Source organism: Falco rusticolus, chromosome 6 (genome assembly GCF_015220075.1).
Source record: "Falco rusticolus isolate bFalRus1 chromosome 6, bFalRus1.pri, whole genome shotgun sequence".
NCBI classification, from domain to species: Eukaryota; Metazoa; Chordata; class Aves; order Falconiformes; family Falconidae; genus Falco; species Falco rusticolus.
Window position 1 is genome coordinate 26,490,990 of NC_051192.1, and position 24,879 is coordinate 26,515,868.

General features: G+C 45.1%; 1 protein-coding gene across 4 annotated transcripts in view; it reads right to left on the reverse strand.

Moving 5' to 3' along the window:
• Window positions 1-6,818: 6,818 nt before the first annotated feature.
• Window positions 6,819-24,879, reverse strand: part of FYN (FYN proto-oncogene, Src family tyrosine kinase) — an 83,325-nt gene continuing 65,264 nt past the window's right edge. For all 4 annotated transcript variants that reach the window (XM_037391815.1, XM_037391813.1, XM_037391816.1 and 1 more), the window contains 2 exons: window positions 19,165-19,296; window positions 6,819-9,741 (listed from right to left, as the gene is read on the reverse strand). In XM_037391815.1, coding sequence (XP_037247712.1) covers window positions 9,533-9,741; window positions 19,165-19,296 — 341 coding nt within the window. In that variant the 3' untranslated portion in view covers window positions 6,819-9,532. The remainder of the gene's footprint in view (window positions 9,742-19,164; window positions 19,297-24,879) is intronic.

Here is a 24,879-nt window from a genome sequence, read left to right on the forward strand (position 1 = left end):
GATTTGGCTGCAATTTGCGCATGGCTCTTCATCCTCCAGGCGTCCATGGGCTGTCGCCACACGCTGCCTTAATGCCTGATAGGCCAGCCTGCACACACAGGGACAGCCACAAACCACCCCCGAGCTCCTCGCTGGGGCAGTGCCACCGCTTCTGCCACTGCTTCTCCTTCCTGCGCCCTTCCCATGCCCTCCCCCTGGCCTGGCACCGGGGGCTGAGGAGGGAGCTGCCCGCCGGCATTCCTGCCCTGGGACAGCCCCTCTCTGGGTGCCTGCTGCTCCGCCAGCCCCTCTTTAGGGTGGTGAGGTGAAGCTGTGTCCCAGGCACTTATTTACCCTTGTCAGGGAATGACTGCCCGTGTTTCCGGAGGGAAAATTCGAGTGGCTGGAAGCAGCGTGTGCCCCCAAGCCAAGCACTAAACACAACCATATTGGCAGCAGTGCAGTGAGGCCCCACAGCCTGAGCTCACATTCCTCCCAGAGAAACCCCAGGTCAGCGTGGCCCTCCCAGCTGGTGGTCCTGACCTCCTCCTTCCCTCCCTTCTCCCTCCTCCACCCAGGCACAGGCCAACGGGACACCAAGCCTCCGTTTTGGGGCACCCCAAAGTTGCCCTTCACTTCCCCAAGACTGCCTGGACAGCCCTCACTCTGCCAGTGTGTCCCAGCCAGACCCAGACATGATGGGCGGGCGGTGCTTGAGGCGAGCGGCTGCATTCATAGCTGTTTGAGTCAGCTGAAGGTTTGATCCCTCTGGTTCAGACTCGAGTGGCGTCTCTGCTGCACAGCTGTTTTGCACCACGAGCACCCTGACAGCCAGCATTTCCAGCGGGGCTGCCTGAGCCCCGTGCTGCCCCACAGCCGGCGCTGGGAGTTGCCCCCCTCACCGCCTGCCCACTGGCCTCCCGCCCGGGACCGGCCGCAGCCCCGCTGCAGCCCGTGCGCCGCAGTAGGCAGGGGCGGCGACGGGCCCAAGGCCATGCAGGAGCCAAAATCAGGGCCTTGGTGAGCGCAGACAGGATGGGAGCAGGAAGGGAGAGCTGCTCTGAGGAGCGCCGGGCCTTCCCGGGGCTTACCTGAAGGACTTGGTGTTTGCAGTGCGTTGACCGGCTCCCCAGGGAGGGTGGGCAGCCACGGCTGGCCTTGGGGACTTGGTGGGCAGAGTCTCCCACGGGGACATTCTATCCGTACCTGCATTTGTGGGGTTTGTTGGTAAATGGTTCTGCTGTGCAGCCATCAAACACCTTTCCCTCCACGCAGTGGAGTGACCTTCCTAACTGACAACAGTCATGGACAGTTGTCTTCTGTTCTCCACGGGTTATATCCTGGCCACGGGGCTGCAACACCTAGCAAACAACAGAGGCCACGTGCCTCCCCTGTGGACAGCTGCCAGTTGGCCAGAGGAAGGAGGCTGTGGCTGTGACCCACACCAGACTGTCCCAGCAGAGTCTGGCCATGGTGCTTGCCTAGTGGGGTGCCTGGAGGCCGGCATGCATTTCAAGCATCTGGGACATGGCTGGACAGAGAAGTCACAAAGCCTTAGGCTGTTCATTTTCAGACAGAATCACACACACAGTCACAGAACAGCTGACGCTGGAAGGGACCTCCGGAGGCCAGCTAGTTCAACCCCCCTGCTCAAGCAGGGCCACCTAGAGACAGTTGCCCAGGACCATGTCCAGTTGGGTTTTGAATATCTCCGAGGATGGAGACACCACAACTCACTGGGCAACCTGTGCCAGGGCTCGGTCACCCTCACAGTCAAAAGTGTTTCCTGATGTTCAGAGGGAACCTCCTGTGTTTCAGTTTGCGCCCACTGCCTCTGGTCCTGCCACCGAAAATAGCCTGGCTCCATCCGCTTTGCACCTTCCCTTCAAATATTTATATACATTGATGCAATACCTCCCGAGCCTTGTCTCTCCAGGCTGAACAGTCCCAGCTCTCTCGGCCTTTCCTCACTCGTCAGGTGCTCCAGTAGCTTCATCATCTTTGTGGTCCTTCGCTGGGCTCTCTCCAGTAGCTCCATATATATTTTACTTGGCTACCTAGAAACACCACTGGGTATTCATGCTAGCTCCCTCAGCATTCAGTCTCCTGGGGTTATTTCCATCCTGGCCATTCATATCTATCTTCATTTGAAGTGGTATTTGTGGCCCAAAGAAAGGAGCACAGAGCAGCCTGGCTCTTAAGGACGCGATGCCTGGGGAATACGCTGTGAGATCTGGCCCCTGGGTGAGCACTTCCAGGTCCAGAAATCACTCCTACAGACCTCATGGTGTCTGCAGCCACAGCCAAAGGATCAGTCTGTTTCCTTTTTAACTTGCTAAGACCCAGAGACCAGCAGGTTCTTGCAGCAGTTCCTTTCACTTGAGTTTTACTTAGCAGCCTGAGAAAGAGAAAAAAACCAGCGCTGTCTGCTGAGTGGGGTTCAAAGCAAAGATGAGGTGCAGCCCAGACCTAAGTACCCTCCCACAAATCTGTAGAAACTGTTATCAATTAACTCGTTTTTGGAGTAGGAGACTTAGAGAACAGATATCCAAGTTTATTTCAGTATTTCAAAAGCCTCCCCCATCCCCAAAACTGAGGCCATCTTAATTGCTTTCTGAAGGCCTGGTTTATATTTCTGAAGTCTTCCTACTGGCTTCACTGAAAGCTGGCTAAACTCTGAGCTCTTTAAAGTTAGTATCTCATCTGTACATTATTTACAAGCAGAATGTGATGCATCATATTGGGCCCATCATAGAAAGTACAGATTAATATTCAAGTGCGGGATGAGTGTTTTCCTTGGCAAGGCAACTAACATGGAGCTTTTTTATAAAAAATGGTGCCTAGTCCTTCAGGAATTGTAATATTTCTTTTTTGATTAGGAAGATAATATCAATATCATGTGCTGCTTCCTGTATTTCCTACCGCATCTATATATTCAGAGAACTAAATCATAAATGTTTTTGCTTCCAAATGATTAACTGTTCAAATAAAGCACTGTCACATTGCTCCACTTCAACATTGGTGCTGTGAATTAACCTGGAGACATTTCAATGAGCATTTAATCCCATCTGCCCTAGCGTAATGTGCACAGCACTCGCTCCGGTTCTGTGCATTCAGCTTGCCCTCGCTGCTTTTGCACTGCAAGAGAAACTGGGGCTTTCTTCCGTGTCTTGCTGTTTAGATTGCTAGGCACATGTCTACAAAAATATTTTCCACTTTTTTTTTTTCAAGGCTCTTGCTTTGGCATTTTTCGGTCACACCCTGGAGAGACACCTGAAATGAAAGAAAACAGTACCTGGATGTTAGCTTGTGCAATCCTTCTAATTAGAGCCTTGCATAATGACAAAAACCCTCTTGCCATTTGTTAAGATTTTCCCCACAGCATTATGCATCCTCTTAATTAAGAGCAGAAGCTAAGTAATACCTATTTTATTCCCTCTTGCTTCCAATTAGTCATCCATTGATCATTACCCACTCAACATTTGACAATTAACAGAGCCCACACTCTCTGCAGGACTGGGATGTGTAGTCCTTCAGAAATGACACGTCTAGAATAATGTGAGGGGAGCTGCGTGGGCAACTAATGGGGCAAGAGGTAGGGGGAAGGGGAGGAGAAGGCCACCCAAGTGGAACAAAAGACATGTAACATATGCAAATGTTCAGTATGCAGTATGTGTTTTATATGCTGGATGTATGTGAGGTCATATACAAAGCTCAGCTGGCGGTGACACTGCTTTTGGGAGGCATGAGAATTTGAGGGAACACTTGAGCTCTGATATGATCAAACGTACCTAGTCCTCTGTCTTTAAGATGCAAAGCGGTTCCTGATTTGGCTCTTTGCCTCTGCTTTTTTGGGAGAGCAGGATTTAGCACCCGCTTCTCCATTACCGCTGGGACTGAGAGCTGTATCAAAACATCCCCCACCCCCAAATCACCCCAAGACCCAGCTGCAGCTGCGTGCAGTCATGCCCTAGCTGCCGCCGATGGCCAGGAGTGTGGTGGCCCAGGGAGCCAAAGGGGCCTCCCAGGGAAGCCACTGGCCCCTTCTGCATCGCTGCTTGCCTCCAGGAGCCTGGCCTGGTGGCAGGGACAGCCCTGGCCCTGTGTGGTGCCAGGAAGGCTATGCTGGGACCACTGCACCCTTTTCCCAACACCAGGGACTCTCTTCGTATGAGCAGCATCTTCCAACTGGGAAAATCCAGCAGCGTAGCAGGACTGGGAGGCAGTCCAGAGCCTGAACTGTAGCAGTGAATAAAGTGTTGGTGATGCCAGGGCTTCTGGGCAGACCTCCAGCATGAGGGTGAGCCTCAGGGTCGGTAAGTAAGGCTACAACACAGCCAGAAAGCTTCCCTGCATCCTTCTTTCTTTTTCCAGATGAAAATCCATCCATTACAGGGTTCAGGGATTTTGTGTGAAGCTGTGACAATAAGTAGCTGAATAAACTTCACAAGACTGGGTGTGGGGGCTTGGCAACAAATGCAGATGCGCAAAAAAGCAAACTGGATCCCTCGGCAAGCTCTAGCCCGGCTGTAGGGGAAGGAGGATAATCTCATTTCTTTGCTCTTTGCCCTTTTAGCTATTCACAGAGCTTAATGCCAAGTTATTCCCAACAATGAGCCGAACAATCAAACTTCCATCTGGCCTGGTCCCACAGATGCAACATTTGCCCTCCAGTCACAGGCACACCAGTCCTGTGAATTTTTCCCCCTTCTTGAGCATATCCTATTTAGCTATATACTACCCTGCAACAGAGGAGCTATTTACACTTGGTAACAGAAACCACGATTCATGCTCACCAGCCTGCTCTGATCTGATCACCTAAATCCCTGGGCACAATGAGACACAGGCGCCGCAAGCACAGCTGCTGCTGCAACCTTTGGACCTCCCTCTGCCCAACACGATGCACAACCTACCAGCTAATGACCTGTTTTTCCTGGGAGGGCACTCCTTTTGGCCCTCCTGCACACTCACACCGCAGGCCCCAAACTGCAGCCATGCCCTTGGGGAAATGTTTTCTCTCCTCGACTTTGAAATCAGCTGCAGGTTGCCCTTTGCAGTAGCCAGAGACCCACAGCATTATCAGGCTGCAGCAGCAGCAGCACTTGCTGCTACCACCCCTGTCCTGGCCCAGGAATAGGAGTTATAACTGATCATGTAGTGGGAGCTGGGGAGGGGGGGAGAAAACAGAAAAGAGAAGCTCTTTTGTTGTCAACACCGTTCTGTCCTCTAATCTGCTCATGTCCCGGTACATTTTTGTTAAACATTCAGCTGCAGGGGAGGAATACCAGGGGATGGATTGATGCTTGTGTAGGTATCGATGTTTTTGTGTGCAAATTGCATCGTGAGATATAGAGGTGTATATACATACACATAAGAACACTGGCTGTATTACAGGTCAACAGAAAATATCTCACAGACTTAAGTGAAGCTAGTATTTCCCCTCTAACATTCAAAATGAACCTCAGCAACCTGATTTTAGCTGTGAGAAGTTCTGACAAATTCAGAAGCACTAGAGGGAGAGACTAACACCCTATGCCAGTGGCATCCTGGCAAGGGGCCTTTTTCCCTTCTCTGCTGAAAGGACGTGGGTTCTGGTTTGGTCTGTGCAGGAAAATCTGGAACTGAAGTGCCCCCTTCTTCAGTTAAGATGGCAGGGAATGCTGCCCCAATTGACAGAAGCCCCTTCAGTGATAAAATTTCCCTGTGTGTGAGTCACAGGAAATTACAATCACTGTTTACCGAGATTGCAGAACGCAATGAGATTTCTGAACTACAAACAGACTTCAATTATTCTTGAGAGACAGACAGACCCTTAAACGGACACAACTGGAGAAAATAAATATCCTTTTGTCTGCACTGCTGGTGGTAATTTCCCATTAGACAGGAAAAGACTTCTTTGATGAATGAATATTGTCTACACATTAGAAGAGGAGCTACTGTATATCTCCTAATAGCTTTTGCATGCTTGGGCTCAGCCTCATGTGAGGCCCTTAAACCCCTTGGGTACAATGTGGTAGCATTCATTAGTGTACTGCATTTTTTATTGCAGCCTTTGAGAAAAGGATGGTGCATATTAAAATCAATTTGAGCAACTTCCCACTCACCTTGAAGTTATGTGGCAAGGTCAAATACATTTAGCAATCTGCCTTCTCAGTGTGCAGGTAGTCCGTTCCAGTCCAGAGGCTTCAGAGGAAACACTTGCACTGGAGACAGATTTTCCATTTGTGATCATTCTTGAAATTTTAGCAGTTAATCACTTTTCTGTTTTATATTTACTTTGCTTTTGGCAATTAAATCAAAACCAGAGTGGCATATAGAACTAAGTCAAACACTGTCTGCAGAAGCCAAAGAATATCATGCTAGCGCCTTTGACAAATGTTTTTTTCCAAAGGCCCACCAAGTCTCACACCATTTCTTTCCCACAGAAATACGGTAACAGGCATTAATCGTACTAACCCTCCCTTTCATGGCAGCATTGCATTTTCACCCATCCATCATTCTTCCAGGGACTGGTATTGGATTAAGCTTGGCCTAGAGGTGCCTGGGTCACCCCACAGAGTCCTTTCAGCTGCTGGTAGGTCACCTTTACTGGAACTTCACTGCCACACCATGGATTGGTTGGGAGCCGGGTGAGCTGATGGGGGAAATGCTTGGCCAATTGGTTTTATCTGGATGGGATTTATTTAGCCTTACATTAAAAAAAGTTACTGGAGGGCACAGGGGATTCTTAATCTCAGAATTCTCCTGTTACAGTCACCACACGGCTATTTGTGGTGTATACACAGTGCTTAAGAAAACGTTTTTATTAATTTATAGCAAAAATGCTAACAACCTTGTTTAAATTTTTGCTAACATTTTTATTTCAGAGATTAAAAAACCCAAACAACAAAACTCCCAACATTAAGAAAAAGAAGCAGAAATGCTACCGATGAGAAATGGTGTGGATTTGCCACTCAACAGCAGCACCAGTCTGCACACAAGCCAGCTGCAGGCAGAGATGCGGCAGAGACCAACATGGTACTCATAGACTGAATGCAATACAAGAAACAGCAAACCCAAGTATCAGAAATAAAGGCCATAAAACCCCAACAACGCCCCTTCTGAGTCTTACTTCCAACGAGAAACATAGGCAAAACTAATGTTTTAGGCTCGTCCCGCCTTACAGATGGAAACTGCACTTAAGTTTGTGGCATAGCAGAGGCTGCTAAGGAACCTGGCAGAATGGCCATGCTTTACCACCGAGCACTGGGCTGAGTACGTGACATTTTGGCTTTGGCAGCCTGCTAAGTTGCTATGGAGTCCTCAGTTCAGTGGATGACATTTTAAGGCAGGGGGGTAGCTGTGGGAGAAAAGAGGACCACGACTTGCTTTGCGAGTACTAAGAGGAAGCTAAAAGTCCAACGGGAATTATGGCCTCTTCAGTACTCCACAGCTACAGGTACAGCAACATTGAATATACCATGTACATAACATTACTTATAGACTCTACATGTAAAACGTTAACCAATTTATCATGGAAATCTGGTAACAAGCAACACTGCCATATAAATTCACACTTCAAGAAAGGCTAAGTGTGGAAGCCTCCTTTGCAAGAGGATTTTCAGTCAATGTCTTGTATAGAAAACATTAAAACAATGATGACAGTTTGTTCTCTGAGCCTCAATTCATTATTGGGTTAGTTTTCAGGAACAGAAAAAGGTTCTCTTTAGAAAATGTGTGAGTATTCAGAATATGAATTCACAATCTAAGATAATTTTTTAAAAAGTTTCAACTGTCAGGAAGTCTTACTTGGCTGCAATATTTTAAAGCAATAACAGCAATACAAGGCATAGAAAAACTTTTCCTGCAACACTTGTAAATGTAAAAGTATTCACGATAAATGCAACAGAACTATTAAAGAATAAACTGCTTGTAGAACAGAGAAATGACAGACTACCTATGCATTCAATCATCTTCCTTACAGTTGAACTCCAGCTGTTAAAAAAACATATTGACTTCATAATTTGGAAAATGATGTCCCATAGGTGACTGGTCTGCATACTCCTATGAAATAAGATGCCCCAAATGGCACAATATCCCTCCTTGAAAAGTTTTTATCTCATCTCCACCATTATCTCCACAGTTTAAACAAAAGAACAACTATCCGAATGTAAAATGCTCTTTTTTTTAATTACTAAATTAAGAAAGTTAAACAGTTTTAAAATGTAAACTTGCAAATAAACCATAACAAAATGTAATTAAGACTTTAAAATTTGCAACTCAGTATTAAAAACTCAATAGAAATAGAAAGGAATTTTTTTTTTTTTTTTTGGTTAAACGTAAGTAATTCAAGGCTGGTACAGACAACTGAAAAGGTAATACTTTGTTCTGTGCATCCCCCATGAAATGTAAAGAAGTGCATAGTCATTCCACTGGAGAACTTGCAGACATAGAGAAAGTAATTTCATTAGCAGTACAGGACATTTAACACACTTATTTTACAATGGAAAAATGTTACACATAGAACAGAAAAATCCTAGTTGCATGACCAACAATTTAGCAGGTGGACGTGGCTAAAATGCTATGATTTTAAGACCATCTGAATGTGGTTACACTGCTTAATAAATCTTTTTGAAACATTTCAGTATACATGTTTTGATACAAGAAGTCCTTGCAGTTTCAATTTTCCAGTTCAAACAATGATGGTGTAGTTTTCTTGCTTTAAATATGTTCGTTTTAATTTCAAGAACAAATCATCACACACTTGTCAAACATTGGAAACATTACTGTAAATACAGCACATGATTCCTGAAAGAGCAAAGTTACAACCATCTACAGGTACATAATCATAAACAAAAAGTGCAATCCAATTTAAAAAAATCATGCTTGGCAAAAGCCAAAAATTAGATCACTGGCTTTCAGAATCCCACCAGTGTTTTCATGTCTGCAGTAAAATTATCGCTTTCTGGGTACTGCTGCAGCAGGATTCATTCAGTTCCAAATGAGTTTCCTCTGCAATAGCACCCATATACTGTATGTACAGGTATGTATATATATTATATATATTTTACATATAAAAAAGCAAAAAACCAAACACCTGTCCTGATTTTTTATTTATTTATTTGTTAAAACATGGAAAAAAATGTTTTAGACAAAGAGGCCACTTCTGGAAAATAATACTTTTAGTTGAATCAGGAGAAGACTAGTTAAAATCACATAGGTTTTGCGTTTTAAAAAAAGGAAAGCACTAGGATCAGTTATTGGCACTGAGTTACTATTTACAATGAACAGAGGTTTTGCAGTTTACATAACATCAATACAATGCAGTTTTGGAGTCTTTGATTAAGAAAAAAACAAGTGTTTTTCTCCTTTTCATCCAGGACATTCAGATTATTAGGACAAGTGGTCATAGGCAAGGGCTATGGAAGTTCCCAGCTTCAGCCCCTCCTGTGCACGGCAGTGCTGGAAGTGCTGCACTCTGGAGAAGCCGTTCATGGAGTTGGAAGCTGAAGGGCAGGTGGGGCAGGGCTGAGAAACACCTGGCAATTCATGACAGTGTCTGGAGACCAGAGATTTACAGGTTGTCACCAGGCTGGTACTGGGGTTCTGTTGCAGTGAAGTAGTCTTCAAGGAAACCCTGCAAATATTCGAAGGTTGGACGCTCCTCTGGGTCTTTTTTCCAGCAGTGGATCATAAGCTCGTGCAAGGAGATGGGACAGTCCTGAGGACATGGCATCCGATAACCACGTTCTACTTGCTCCAAGACTTCACGGTTATTCATGCCTGTAAAGGGCATACAAATCCACATTGTTAAATTACAGGGAAATTAATCTGAGTATAACTATGTCTACCATACCTATGGTTTTCTCAATCATACCAATTTCTTTTGGTTCAGACAAGCAAAACAAACCCACCCCAACGTCCTGTTTCATCTCTTCACCTACTGCAAGGTAACCTGGATTATTTTCTTTCTCAGTAGAGAATTTTAGGATCCAGTGATGAGTGAAGTGCTGCTCCCATGGTTACCCTCTTGGCTTATTCACAACGGGCAGGATTTGGCACTTTCCCTCTCCAACAACAGCAGCCGTGAAATACATTATGTGAAGTGGTTAAGGAAAAGGAATGCATTACAACAAATACTATTCAAAATTCAAGAAATCAGGATGAATTTTTGAAACCCGCACACTGAGTGTGGGCCTTTCTTGAAGTGTTCCGTGAGGTCATGCTGCTACTTTGGGCTACCAGTGATGTCTAGCAGCATTACCTTCAGCGTCAGTTCAGAAGCTTACTGCTGCTGCTGATCTCCACTCCCTTGATCTGTGCTGGTTAGTATTGTTTCTACCACATTCCACTGTTCCACCCCAACCCAGAAGAGAACAAAGTTGCTCAGAAGACAAGTCAGATGTCAAGCAAAACAGCTCCACCGCAGAACCATAACTCTCACTCCAAAAAAGGCAGAAAGTTATATTACCATCATGCTTGTCTCTAAGAGGCAAGCCAGGCTCTTTGCTACCTTGGCTTTTCTATGCAAACCCTTAAACCCTTGATTCCTCTGCTGAAGTGCCTGTCACCATACTTCAATCGCAGTCTTAAAACTTTTGTTTAAATATCTCTTTAAGTAATTCCTTCGGCTTTTTAACAGTACCAAAGGTAAGAGGCACCGCAGGCATGCAGAAGTATTTCAGAGAAAGAGTGCACACTGCCTGCAAGCTTTGTGGCTTTCCAGTTGGCAAGCCCTGCCCAGTCCTCTGCTGAAAAATACCTGCAGGCTTCACTCCGCTGACTTAGTGGGTCCTGCAAAGCAGCTCTGCAGGAAATCTAGTTAAGAAACACTTAAGTTCCTCCATGACCAAACCTAGAAACCAGGCCCTTGATGTTGCTCTTTCTGTTACGTTATCCTCTCCCTGGCTTCCATGACACCATCCTTCCCTGCGTCTCCTCTGCTCTGTTCTTTCACGGTGTCCTCTTGGAGAATTTTCTTGTTCTACCGTCAGGACCCAGGGGATCATCTCTACGTTGTATTTTTGGTAAACTGATTTGTGAGAAATAATTCAACCACCTTCTTCAATACAGACTCATTTTTCTACTCTACACCTTGACTAGTGGGAATAATTCCTTACACTGCAGAGCATTTAGGCTGGTAACTTAGCTGTATCCTTGGATTTGGTCTTTACTCTGTGTCCTCATGCCTTGGCTGTGTTTAATTCTTAAAAATGTTTTGAAAAAAGCATCTGCAAAATACAGCCTTTCCTGACCATCCACATCTAGATTCTCATGTTAGGATTACAAAACGCCTTTTCTTCTTATCTTGACAGGGTAATTTCCTCCTGCTGATATCCATTTGCAGTGTCTCCACGAGGATAATTTTCCTAGCCTGCTACTGTAACTACCCCTTGCATGGTCTTGCCACTTGCTCCTTGTTGCTTAGTAGGTAAAATACCAGCTCTTGTCTTCACTTTCAAAGCCTCCCACAGGCTGCCCCACTAGCATTTGGCCATGTCCTGGTCAATTCACAGTTCTGGTTAGCTTACTGCAGCACCTTCAATTTTCAAATAAGCTCATCTTACGCTGTTTCTTATGCTGCCTGTTGCACATGGAGGAACCTCCCTAGAAAACTGCCTCATCCTCCTACAAACTTCTCCTCACTGTTCCCTTTAGAATCATTGAATCATTTAGGTTGGAAAAGACCTTTAAGATCATCAAGTCCAACCACTAACCCAGGACTGCCAAGTCCACCACTAAACCATGTCCCTAAGCACTGCATCTACGCATTTTTGAAACACTTCCAGGAATGGTGATGCCACTACTTCCCCAGGCAGCCTGTTCCAATGCCTGACAACCCTTTTTTGTGAAGACATTTTTCCCAATATCCAATCTAAACCTTCCCTGGTGCAACTTGAGACTGTTTTGTCTTGTCCTATTGCCTGTTATCTGGGAGAAGAGACCTACCCCCACCTGCCTCCAACCTCCTTTTGTTGCAGAGAGCAGTAAGATCCTCCCGAGCCTCCTCTGCTCCTGGCTAAACAACCCCAGTTCCCTCAGCCAGCGGGCTCCTCATAAGACTTGTCCAAAAATAAATTTAGATTACCGATTTATAGTATTCCCTAACCTGCAGACCAACACTTTAACACTGGCTGCTTGTGCTTGATTTATCACCTGCATCCACCCACTTGTATTTTTGGCATTAGATGTTTACGAGTAGGAGCAAACACTCTGCATGGCACCTGAAGTGGTCTGTGGTTAGGACTCCACAGAATGATGAAAACAGAGCAATAACGGTCTTCTGCAGACATCAGATTCTGCAAAGAATTAAGGTTCTCTTGTATTACCGACTCCAAATTGATGTTGTTAGGTCACACAGGCTCACAACAAACCATAAAATCTTGCCACACACTGAACAAATGTTTGGGTGTTCTGCATTACCCAACAAGAACATTTTCAAACACACTTTACTTTTTTACTAAATTACAAAGCAATGGTAGTAGTCTGCTAGTCATCACCAAGCCAGTGGCAGCACCAACCTTCCAGCCTTGCTGTTTTCAAGATGCTACAAGAAAAAAATGTGCATTTTGCTCACATTGTGTTTTCAATACTAGTTTTTTAGATTTGTGTTTTGAACAAAAATCGATACCCTTTTTTCATATCCTTGTCTTTGAATCAGCTGAATTACCTCACGTTTTGGGATAAGAACTTTTGCTGTGCTTTGCTTCCCTTACATATTAAAGACTATGAAAATAAGTGTTACCAGTAACTCCCATATACAAATTGCATACTTTGTTTTTATTTTGGCAGTACCCCTTTAAGTACAACATGGGTAGAAGCAACAGCAGCAGAAAAGCTCCTTCCCAGCTGATTTGTTATTCCAAGATATCAAATGTTTGGTATTTTTATCCAGTGCATTACTCAGTACTGCAAAGCACAGTCTGAAACTTGATAATGAACTTTATGCTGGAAGAAAAACCCTGAGGAGAGAGGGGGGGAAGGAAAAAACAGAAACAGCTCTTCACTTCCCTTTTTCAAAAAAAAGTAGAAAAAAGAACATTGCTGTCTGAAATCATAGTCATTTTTTGCCCCTGGAAAGTCAGTCAAGCCAGGTTTTCTCATCATGATATAATCCAGGAAAATGCCCTTCTTCTCCTTTCTCTTTTCCCCTCCCTCCCAGTAAAACCTTGATATGAAACTAAACCAAGTAATCCTCATGTTCCTTACTGGAATTCATACATCCATCAAGGGCTGCAGCACCTAGGATTTGCCAAAGAAATTCTGTTGGTTTTGATGTGTGCTGCTAATTTAAAAAAGGAGTTTCAAAGACTTCTTTTTTTTTCCAAATTGATCTGATTTTTAGTCAGACATAAAAATAGCAGTCTTTCAGGCATACTTTTACCTCTTTAAAGGTCTATTTATGCTTACAAACCTATTATCTAGATTTGCTTAACTTATCGTACAAGTTTTAGTGTTTCTCTTTTGATCGCAGGAGCCTGTTGCATCTGCACTTCTAACACCACAGAAAGAATATCTGAGCAGTCTGTACAACTCCTCTCTCCTAATGAATACCTGAGAGTTTCAGCTCTTTTAGTAAATAATAAATGAAATTCTGCTTGCAGTACACTTCTAGACCCCTTAAAAGTTTATCCTAAAATCCTTAAATCTGTGGCATAAAATACTCAGCGATATTCTGCTGTGAACTACAGCTATTTCATCTGCTTGAAAAATCAGTTTATGTTTATGATGTTTCTAGAGTTACCATTTGGACCAAGAAGGAAACATCCAATTTCCAAAAGATGGCTTTTCCATTAACCTTTTATTCCCTGAGAAGACCAAAAATGAAATAACCTCCCACCACAGAGCTTTATTAGTGAAACCTCCAATAACCTTAGGATGCCACAGGATATGGCCACTTTAATGCTCAATACAATAAAAATCTACTGCCCATATGGACTGGGGACAGAAACGCAATGCTTCTTGACTTTTCCTAGAAAAGCTGCAGTAGTAAGAGTTACTGTGACATAAAAGAGGATGTAAAGTTTCCAGTTGTGGCTAAAGAAAACACTGGAAAGTACTTTGAAGTGCTCTGAGGAGACTGGTTAGATGGAGCATAGCAGATGTGCAAATAGCACAGATCTGGGCAATGCTGCTCTTCTGGAACTGTAACTAAGTACCATCCTCACATGCCAAGCTAATAAGCTATATAGATTACTGTGGGCAATGTGAAGTCCAGTGAGGACAGTGATGGTTTTATGACACTTTATTCTTGCTTTCTTCTGTTGAACTGAGAATTATGCTCCGTCAAGACCCACTGCATGCTTTCCGATGAATGATCAAACTAATACACAAATGTTTAAAGTAGGACTCTTAAAACAACAGCTCAGCTGCTGTCTATCTCTAGAAATGCTGGATTTCAGATTCTCCAAGAACCCAGAGCTGTGCTTCTGCTCATGTTCAAAGGTTCCTCAGGACTGGACATATCGGCCCTTCTCTAGGACAGTTGAGAAAGTAAAACTGTGTAGTCGTCCAGAGGGGCTAGATCGCATTGGCACTCAGAGCATGCTTTCAAAAGAGAGAGGTAAAACACAGGCAGGTTGATTTCTGGGTTTTGTTCAGTTTGATCTAGAAGCAGAATTCCTAACTTCCATGGGCAGCCACAAAGGAAAGCCAGATGTGAGATCTGTGCCAGAGGGATGGGATATGGGACTTAGACAGGGGGATTATTCCACATGCAGGCACGTTAGCGCACTGAAGGGAACAGGAAAGCTGCTCTGAGAGGAAGACAACCCTTTTGAAGCATAATGCTGTCCTTACTGAGTACAATATGAATCCAGTTATTTCTATGCAAAAGTAGCAGCAAGTTTTAAAAATCTGGAAGTCATGCCACTTAATTTAGAAATTATGACCCGAAACCCCCGCCAAACTCCCCATCCTCAAAACACCACAAAGCTAGGCTATCAATATCTGTTGGGTTTTTTTGTTTGTTTGTTTGTTCGTTTTAAATAAGTTATTATTTGCTTAGTGTAAGAGATGAAACTTTAAGCTACAGCATTTGTGAGCAGAACTTTCCTGCTTACAAAGAAATCCACCTGAGCTTACCTGTGCTGTGTGCTGAGTCCCCATCTCTCTCAGCTCCTTATCTGCCATCCATGATGATGGTACAGACACATATGCCGGCTCACTGACACGTACCCAACCCCCGGCTTGGGCAGCCTGCCATGCGCTCTCCGGCACTTTGTGGTCCAGCTTCCCCCAGTGATGAGGAGGCTGAGCGCAGCTCCCCAGGGACTGCAGAGCTGCTTGGAGCCCACACTCAAAGACCTGCCTGGCCAGAGGCAGCAATGTGGATAGCATCATGGTGGCTGACACGCTACACATAAAATGTAAGTGGTCTTGATGTGACAAGTGCAGCAGAAGCAGAAGAGGCAAGTTCAGAGGTGCTCATTTAGTGCAGCTGAGGTTTTTGCTTATCCAAAAGACAACATGTTAAAACCCCCAAATTCTCTGACTACTGCTAGAGATATACAGCCTACTCTTAAACTCCATCCAAAAACCCCAAACTAAGATCCAAGGGGAATTTGTGAAAGGGGAAAGAAACAGACACTGAAAAAAGTCAGCTAAGCAGACTATTTTTTAAACTTGGCTCCTCTTCTGCCCATATCTAGTTGTTTATTTCCCCACTATAATAACTGAAACAGAATCTCAATGCGCAGAAAGACTGAAAAAGTTGCTTGTTTCAGTCTGCTGCCTTGTGAGAAGAATAGGGAAGCATGAGGAAAGGCTAGGAAACGTACTAATAAATTAGTTATCATAGCGGTCCATTTCATCTATTGATGAGAAACAGGCTGAAGGATGAAGATAAGGACACCTATCAAAATGTCGGCCTTGCTTGTGGGAGCTCTAGGGTCTGGGGCAAGATTTGATTATGAACTCAGATTTGAGTCTGATCTTCATCTCTGCCAGAAAAACCTTTACTGCTCATATGTCTGCCACTGCTCCAGTCTGTCTTCCAAAATGGGGCACCAGGACAGGAACTGGTTGAAATCTGGAGGACAACGAACGTCAAGTCCTGTTCCACTCAGTCTGTTCCCCTCTTACATACCGCCTACCTTCTCCTACTGTCCTCGCTGTGCTTTTCCCTCCTTCTACACAAGCTTAAAACAATGCCCGCTTCTCCAAGGCATGAGGTACAGTGCCCTGCGGGCATAGTTACCACCACAGGACTGGGGTGTGTGCTATAAATAACCTCTCCATGCACTAAGACCTTGTCACACAAGAGAGCAGTCCTTTTGTCTGAGGGCCTCTCCCGGCTCCCCGGGCGTGCTTCACGTGCTTCACGCTGTAAGCAGGAACATCAGGACAACGTGCCCACAACTATTTCAGAAACTGGGTATTACAGCAGAGTGACAGCTCCATGACCCCTTTTGTTTCAAGGCTGACCCTTTCCAGAGCTTGAAAATGCACGTCTTGGTTGCCAGTGCCTACAAACCGCATTCTCTCACCTATAGGTTGTCTACTTGGGTGAAGAGGCTGAGTCTTGCCTCTCAGGGAGGTTGAACTCCCATCTTTTCCTCCTCAAGTAAGCCGTGCCGCCATGGCAGGAAAAGCCCTGTGGGTGCATCTGAACCCTATTTCCTGCTCCAGAGAGACATGAATTCATGAAGCTTTATCCTTCAAGGAGGTCCTTCCCCTCTGCAGTATGAAGCAGGAGATGGACGATCCTTTCTATGTCAGGGGAAAATAAAGTATTTCCTGAGGAGGTCAGGAGGTTGTTGTCACCTTGGGAAGTCTGAGCCCTCTATTCAAGCTCCATGCAAAGACAGACCCTTCTGAGAAGGCTGCGGTTCCCCTCCACCACCTCAGCCTATAAAAGCCTTCCCAGTTATGGTCTGGGGAATGAGACCGAATTGAAACTTCTACAGACTTCGGAATTTCAAATTTAAAATAGAGGCTGCCCTTAGGTAAAACTGTTGGAGAGGAGAATGATGGTGACCATGAGAATGGTTAAGGCCTCCTGGCTGAGCAGGGCAGGAGTCCCAGAGGGGAGAAAGGGCCCTGGCGTGGAGCTCGGGCAGTGCATAACTGAGGCAGTACATGACCATCGGGAACATTATTCTGTCATGTGTAACACACAAAAAATTGCTTCCAGATACTTGATATCTTCCGAATGTGGATGAAGGAGAGTGAGCCGGAAGGACTTTCAGTGTATGAGGGCTTTATGTAGTGAGGGATGAGGGGGGAGGATGGTGCTGAGAGGAGAGACGCCGCTAGTGGTCTTTGATGTGCTCAAACTGCCATGTAATAAAACTGTCCACATTTTCAGGACACAGACCATGCCTGAGATTTCTGTCATGGATGCTACAAGAAATTATATATTGCAAGCACTTAAAACACACATCCAGTGGCCTCCTTCTCCTTCAGGGAGGGAAAGGAACACTTGGGAAGAGCCGACATCCCCTGCTGCCATGGCCAACACTGTGTCTAGTTACAAACTTGTGAGTTAACAGTGGGCTTAGACAGTCACTTTTGCCTGAAGTAGTATTTTTCCTGTGTTTGTGTATGTGTCTGTGCTCATGCCTGTGATCAGAGAGAACGCTTAGTCACTAACCATCTCTGCCCCACCAATGTGGAGCTCAGGGAAAAAAATTCACCTTAACTCTGCCCTGGCTGGCGAGAGCCCCTGTGCACCCATTCTGCTGGTAGTGACTATGAATTTCCTTTTCCAGCAGCTCAGCGAGGAGCATTTTCCACCCTCTGGGAGCATCAGCACATCAGCTAAGTCTTACACACGCTTTTTCTTCAACCTTTGTGAACCGTGTTGTGTCTGCATTTAACCCTCAATAAACCTGCAGAAATTATGGTTCTCCCACGCCACTGCCAGTAATCCTCATGGCCCGAAGGCCTTTGTGCTGGCTACTGACACAGCCACTCCGAGTGGTGGCAACACCCGCTTTTCTTTACTCGTAAGGGGAAGTGCTGGGTGGAGGGACTCATCCATTCCACAGCAACATGTCATCCAGTTGTCACAGTCACAGCTTTGCTAAGCTGCTTCCTGTGAATCACGCCAAATTTCACTGCCGATCATGAGAAGCCTTCCAGTTCCCGTATTCTTGTCCCAAACACTAGCTGCTGGCTGCTAGGTGCTAGCAAAGTTGCAATTCCTGGTAAAACCCTGGGAGTTTAGTTTTGCTGAGTTCAGCCTTCTGAAGTGGTGTGAGATACCACGGGATAAACTGAACTCCACCTTGATGCTTCTCCTGAGCTATTTGATGTACAAATCTGACTGCTTGATCAGGGCACAGACTGTGAAACTGAAACTGCTTTAGGGTACTTTCCATTAAATCAGCTGGAGTGCACACAGCCATACTGGGTGAGTATTTAGAAAATTTTTTTTAAAAAAAGAATAAAGATGCAGCTAGATGCCCTGTTGTTAGTATCTGTGCTGATAAGAAAATGAAGGGATTAATTTTTTGTTCCATGCAATGCACTGTTTTCACCTCACCCCTTGCCTCCTCACCTGGATGCCTACAATCTTCAGGGGGGCAAAGGAATGAAAAGCTCTTTCTGCATAGGCAGATCAAATCACCCCTCCTACAAATCTTAATCCATTGGATACTTGGCAGGGTTTCAACAGAGCCAAGGGGCCTCCGCTTCCCCCGTGCAGAGAATCTGGCCCCGCTGTGACCCTGCCATGAGCTCCAGCATGCACATTGCAGAATTATTTTCTTTCCCTTCCATCCACCTCGAAAGCAAGGAATGAAATATATGAGTGTATAAAAAAGAGATCTGGTAATACCAGACATTCAGACAGTCATCAAACCTTGCAGAGAACCAGACTGACAGGATAAATGGAGTAATGCCATTCTGGGAGTTTAACTGTTGGTATCTTAAAGTGAATGCAATACTATGGAGAGCTGTTTGCTCCGCAGTATAGTAATTTTACTTTGCTTTCATTATTTAGCTAGAAAGGATATTAATTGAATTGAGAACAATTAAAAAAATAGAAATGGATATGTTGGATTTTCTGTCCTTTTGTCATTTTTATCATGACCATCACACAGCCGCTTGCAGAGTCAGGACTGTTTTCAAGCATAGAGAAACTTACGCATGATAACCACCCTCCTCTGAGCTCAGTGAAAATAAGTAAACATTCCAATATAAGCGCATGGCTCATTCCCACTCTTTCCCTGGGGCGAAGCAGGGTTTAGACTGTTTTCTTACCTGGGTATGGCACTCTCCCTTTTGTTACCAGCTCTGTCAGTAGGATCCCAAAAGACCACACATCTGACTTTATTGTGAACCTTCCATACAATGCCGCTTCTGGAGCAGTCCATTTAATGGGGAACTTGGCACCTAATGAAAGAATAAATGAGCCTTAATCAGAACAGCGACAGAATGGAAGTACCCGTTCACAGGTGACTGTTGTGCTCTGACAGGTGCAGGTGGACAGATCTGCAGGCAAGTGTTAACAAACAGCTCTGTGAAGCACAGTCAGAGAGGACAGGCAGGTGTCTGCGCAGGGCAGAAGGAAAGACTTAGCAGGGAATGGGTGGGTTTGTCCCACATCCCAAGAGAAGGCTAAAACTTTTTAGTTCAGGTTTGAAGTTTTATAAAGGGGAAAAAAAAGAAAACCTAATAAGCCAAACATAATAGAAAATATTTCTCCCAAAATGTTTAAATTAGCATTACCCTGTGATATTTGCAAGTGACAGTTAGCACGTATGAACAGAAGTGAGATTTATTGGAAATGTACCTCCCAGTTTCCATGCTCAAGCTGAGCAAAATGCAAATCAAACAAACATGGCAAAAACATAAATTAAGAACAAACCTACTACTTCATTAGCAACATGCAAGGCCTTAAAAATAATACTGCCATTGGAGTTGCTTTGAGTGCAGTGATGTCAAGGCACAACTTTGGCCTGTGATTTATAACTCGACAGTGTACTTTAAGCTCCTGGCACTGAAAACCCTGTAGTGCCTTAAATAGGTGCAGTTCTTATGTGCTCATCCATCATCAGAGCCTGCAGGAGCCAGTTGTGGTAAGGATGGTAAGATAACAAGCCTTTAAACACTGATTTATTTGCTTTTCCAATCATTTACTGTTTTCTTAGGGAAAATATTTTCAGTATGACTTTAAAGAAAAGTCTTGTGGTAATAATTAACTTGTAGTATGTACAAAAAAGTATGCAGACATTTCCCTGGTGCCTTGTATTAACATACGGGGCAAAAGAGTTGCATTGCTTATTGCCGATCCCTAGTGACAAACACTCTTGAATTTGGAAACAGACTGACTTTTGACTTCTCACCACCCTCTCATAAAAGTTCCCTTAGCTTTCAGGAGGAGTGTGGAAAGTGTAACAACATGGACAAATCACTCTCAGGGAGTGAAGTTACAGCCCTGTTTACGGTTCCCTGCTGGTGCTGTTCTGCCGTCACATCCAGTGCTTGATGCCCCATTATCTTCTGCTATAAGCCACAATCTGACTTGACTCAGAGTAAAAAGTAAACATGGTAATTCTCATCTCCTTACTTAGTAAAATATCAGGTGTGCTAAAATGTTTCCTGCTCTATATGTAAGTGATCCTAAGAGAGAATATTACTCAAACAAATACGTTTTTCTAGGGAAAAATGCAGTTGCTCAAGTAAGTCCTGCTGAATTAAAAGATGCCAGACAAAGTCTCAGATCCCTAAAGTCAGGAACTTTAGTTAAGCATCAACACATCAATGGTTAGATTTTCAAAGGTGCTACAGGATTTCTGGATGTCTACTCACTTTCAATAAAGTCTGCCTCTTCTGTATTTTCATTAGTTGATATGCAGGCAGGAGCTAAAACTTTGGTGCCTGGCTTTGTCAATCTCCCTAATTTACACTTCTTCATGGGACCAATCTTAGTTTACAAGACTCAACATTTACAGAACTTCATCTTCTCTTAAAAACCACCTTGGCCGTGATGTCCAAGATCTCTGCAGCAGCAGCCTGCTATCACTTGAGCCTCTGTCCTGGAAGCTGGCCCTGCCTCACCAGCACCAGCAGTCATGTGGGGTTGGCAACTGGCTCCCCCAGCCACCGGCAGATCCTGCAGCTATGCATCCCTTGACAATCCTCAGAAAAACTGCATGCTCTATGTACCCGGTGGCTGGGTTCCCTAGACCTACAGTGCATGGCTTTTGATGGGCTTATGCAGGCATGCCATGAATATGAGGGCCAACATCCCTCTGCTCTCTCAAACACGCAGCTGAGATGGTACACACACACACACAATGCCAACTGAATGAATAGCTCCAGGCTCACCAGCAGCCCGAAGGCTTGGACGTTGGCTGGTGGTATGTGAGATAGCCAAGCATGAGGGTTTGCTCATTCGCGTTACACACATTTATTCAACAATTTTGTTTTTTTTTTAACCAGCTGTGATTTTCTGAGAAGTTGAGCCAAATCTGGTCTAATTCCCTTGTGCTTCATCCTTGGATCCAAAGGTAGCAACCAACTACAACTCATCTTTGGAGGAAAGAAATGTCTTCAGACTCCTTTGTGGCCAACTCCCCTGGTATTTTTGCCTTCCTCATCTATGGCCTGTGTGGTACTGGGAAGTGAGTATGTGGTGTCTCAAGGGACCATGGGAAGATGAGAAGCAAGGTAAGTAGGTGAGAAGGGGGGACAATTCTAGCACATCCCTTTTCCTGAGAGCTAAAGCAGTACGAGCCCCATTGGACTGTGATGAGCACTGCTGGAGAAGACAAATGGTCTGTGCTATGGATTTTCTGATAACAGGGTAGCTACTCACTACATTTCTATGTTGCCCCTGCTGTGGGTGATTCTCTGGCTAAAACAACCAATAAAAAATCACGTTCTGCATTTTGTGCAGCATTTCCTGAACTTTGGTTTGAAGTGATAGATAGGGAGAAGGGAAAGTCAAGGTTGGCAGAGAGGTCGCTAGCAGAGCCCTGCCTCATGGTTTACATGGTCCAAAAGAATCTGCAATCCAGTATGGCAGAGCCATCAGTGAGGGGAGAGCAGAGGCCAGTGAGGACGTCCTAGGCTGGCCCCCTTCACAGCTGCAGGTACGACACACGCACTGCCATAACACAAAGCGATCACACACAGCTTGTGTGAAAGGGGGTGTGCATGTGTGTGTGTCCAACAGGGGTCCTCCCAAGGTGCTGCCTTCCATCTAATGTCTGGCACTGGAGACACAGGGTAGTGCACTGCTCTGAAGCCCCCGGATTGCTACTGCTACAGGCCAGCATGGCTCCTGACCGACACACAGTCTCTGTGCTCACTCTCTTTCCAACACACCAATTAAAAAGCCCACCCTTCCCTCTGCCCAGACTTCAGCAGCTTATTAAACAAGCTGACTTTGTGCTGCAAACAAATTACAGCATCAGATCATCAGATAAAATGCGTATTACTGACAAGCATGTTAATAAATCTGATAAGCTAAATTACCCCAGCTGACAAGGCAGCCTATCTCCTACTTTGAAGGCAGATTTTACATCAGTGCGGGGGATTTACCTTTTTTTTTGCTGGAACTCTTTTATGACAAACTAGCAGGTCAGTACTCCATGCGTACAAACCAACCGCACACCACATTCGTTAGGTCAGGATAGCCTGTCTTTGCTCCAAAGTGAGGTCCTAATCTGCAGCTTTTATCTCGGTGCCTTTTTTGAAGCATTTCAGCCTGGGGAAAGCCTTTTTTGAGTTTCTGCATTGCTCACAACCACATCAAGCTAAAGCGGCTCATACATTCTACTGTTAGGGCAGCTAGCCCTGCCCCCTACCTCAGAGGATTTTTGTGAGGGTCAGCCCTGTTCTTGGGACCTCTGCCCAGCTCTGCCCAGGTATTCACACAGGTTATCCTCCAGGATGATTTCCTTGGGAAAAATCAATTCACGGCTCTGCCTTAATTCTTTGTTGGCTATAAGCAGGCCACGTGATGAGAAGGAGCAGAGGGGGCTGGGATAATTGAGTGACCTTGATGTACAACTCTCAGCATGGTTTCTTCTGAGGCTAGCAAAAATCCCTCAGAGCTTTGTTTTTTCAGACCTAAATCTCAATGAAGCAGAAACCTCTGAAATTCATGCCCCAGAGCCACTGCCAGTTGATAATGATCCTGCTTACAGAAATCCTAAAAAGCTGCTTCCTCTCATACCTTAAAACCAAACCCAGTGCAACCCAAGCTCTAAGACCCCAGAACCAGGGGAACTCTTGAATTAGTGACCAGAGAATGTAGTGCAGCATCAAATTGCTTCTGGGGCTGGAAAGAGAAAGCTACAAAAGGTAAAACCGAAGTGCTGAAGCAAGCATGTAACAGGAAACGAGTCAGCCCTGGAAGGCAATGAGGAGTGCCGTGTGGGAGGGACTGCGCAATTACACTTTTTGTGCTGTGAGAAAGAACATGAAATTACAAGTCTGGCAAAACATCAAGGAGCAGAAGCAGGCTCTGCAGGCGAACCCCTCCCCGGGAAGCAGGGGACAAGGGGTGGAACTGCCGGTCTAAACACCCCTCTCACCCTCTGCCTGCATGCCCCCCTTCCCCTTGCCTTTCCTCTTGACCTGGACACACTCCCTTCTCGCAGACCAGATGGCTTCTCTGTAGGAGTGTATCAGTGATCCCCCCTCCGGGACTCTGGGGGCTGGCTGTTGAGAAGCAAGAGTCCTTCCTCCTGTGCACTCCGTGGCTGGCCCAGGGAACGGCAGGTAAAGAGGAAGAACAAAGCCCTGGACGTTACAGCCCGCAGCAGTCAGTTGCGAACAAAAGAGATCTGATTAGTTTGTGAGCTGGGAGCCAAGTCTCTACAAAAGGACTGGGGAGAGCCTGGAAGGGGGAAAAAATCCCTGCTTATTTCTAGGAAATCAAAATAAGAAGCATCACTTGTTTTTAAGCAGGGGAGGAAGGAGATATTTCTAAGTGTTAAGGAGGCAGAAACGATCTGAGAGTTTACAAACACGTACAAGCACTCCCAAAATAGCTCTGACTTGTCTGGAAGGCATCAGAAAGATCCTTATTGTTTCATGTGTGCTTGGAGCGGCACTGCTGCAAGTGCTGCCAGTGTATGCAGTAGAAACATGGCCTGGAAAATAACTCTGCTCTTTTTTTTTTTCCTTTTTTTTTTTTTCTTTTTTTTTATTAAGGCAATTTTAAATTTGTATCAGCTGCTACTGCTTAGAATAGTAACAACTCTTCCCCAGCAGCTCTGTGGAGCACTCTGCACTCTCCACAAAAATGCCATGTGCTTGGCCAAAACTCTGCATAGCTGCTAACCAGATCAGTGTAAGTGTAGCAGAACTGCATGGGAAATCCTGTGTTGGAAGTGATGGGAAGGTTCTCTCTGTCCTGTAGGACAGCAGGAGGTTTAAGTCTTGCTTTACAGGACTGACCCACGCACCATCACTGATGGAAGGAAACAAGGCTGAATGCCTGACACTGGCTGGGGGGGGGAGTGTAGATGTTGCAACAGCAACAGCAACAGCCAGAAGAAGCAAGCCCCAATGGTGCAGGCTGCAATACAGTCCACCAGTGTAGCCTTTAAAATGGGCGTCACTTTAATAGGCGTGTTTTTCCCCTTTGATTACTCACTTCCTCTAAAAGCAAGAGAAGCCAAATGCTCATTACAAGCCAAGAACTTTTTTTTTTATATTATTTAACGGCAGTGTATAGCTGCTAGTCACACACTTTAAATCATTAGTGCCATGACTATCTCTTTCCTTCCTGATGATTGCTGAGAAATGGCAGCGCAGACAACAAACTGCTTTTTAGTTACCTCTCATAAATCAGGAGCAGTCAGGCCTCCTTTGTTCAAACCAAAAAGAAAATAAACTGGTCAGTAAAATGTTACCACCAGGCTGAGTAATACCCATATAGGTTCAGGAATCCTGCACTTTAGCCCGCTGGGGCTCAAAGCATCCCCATCTGTTTCCTTTCAAAATATTTAATCGGAG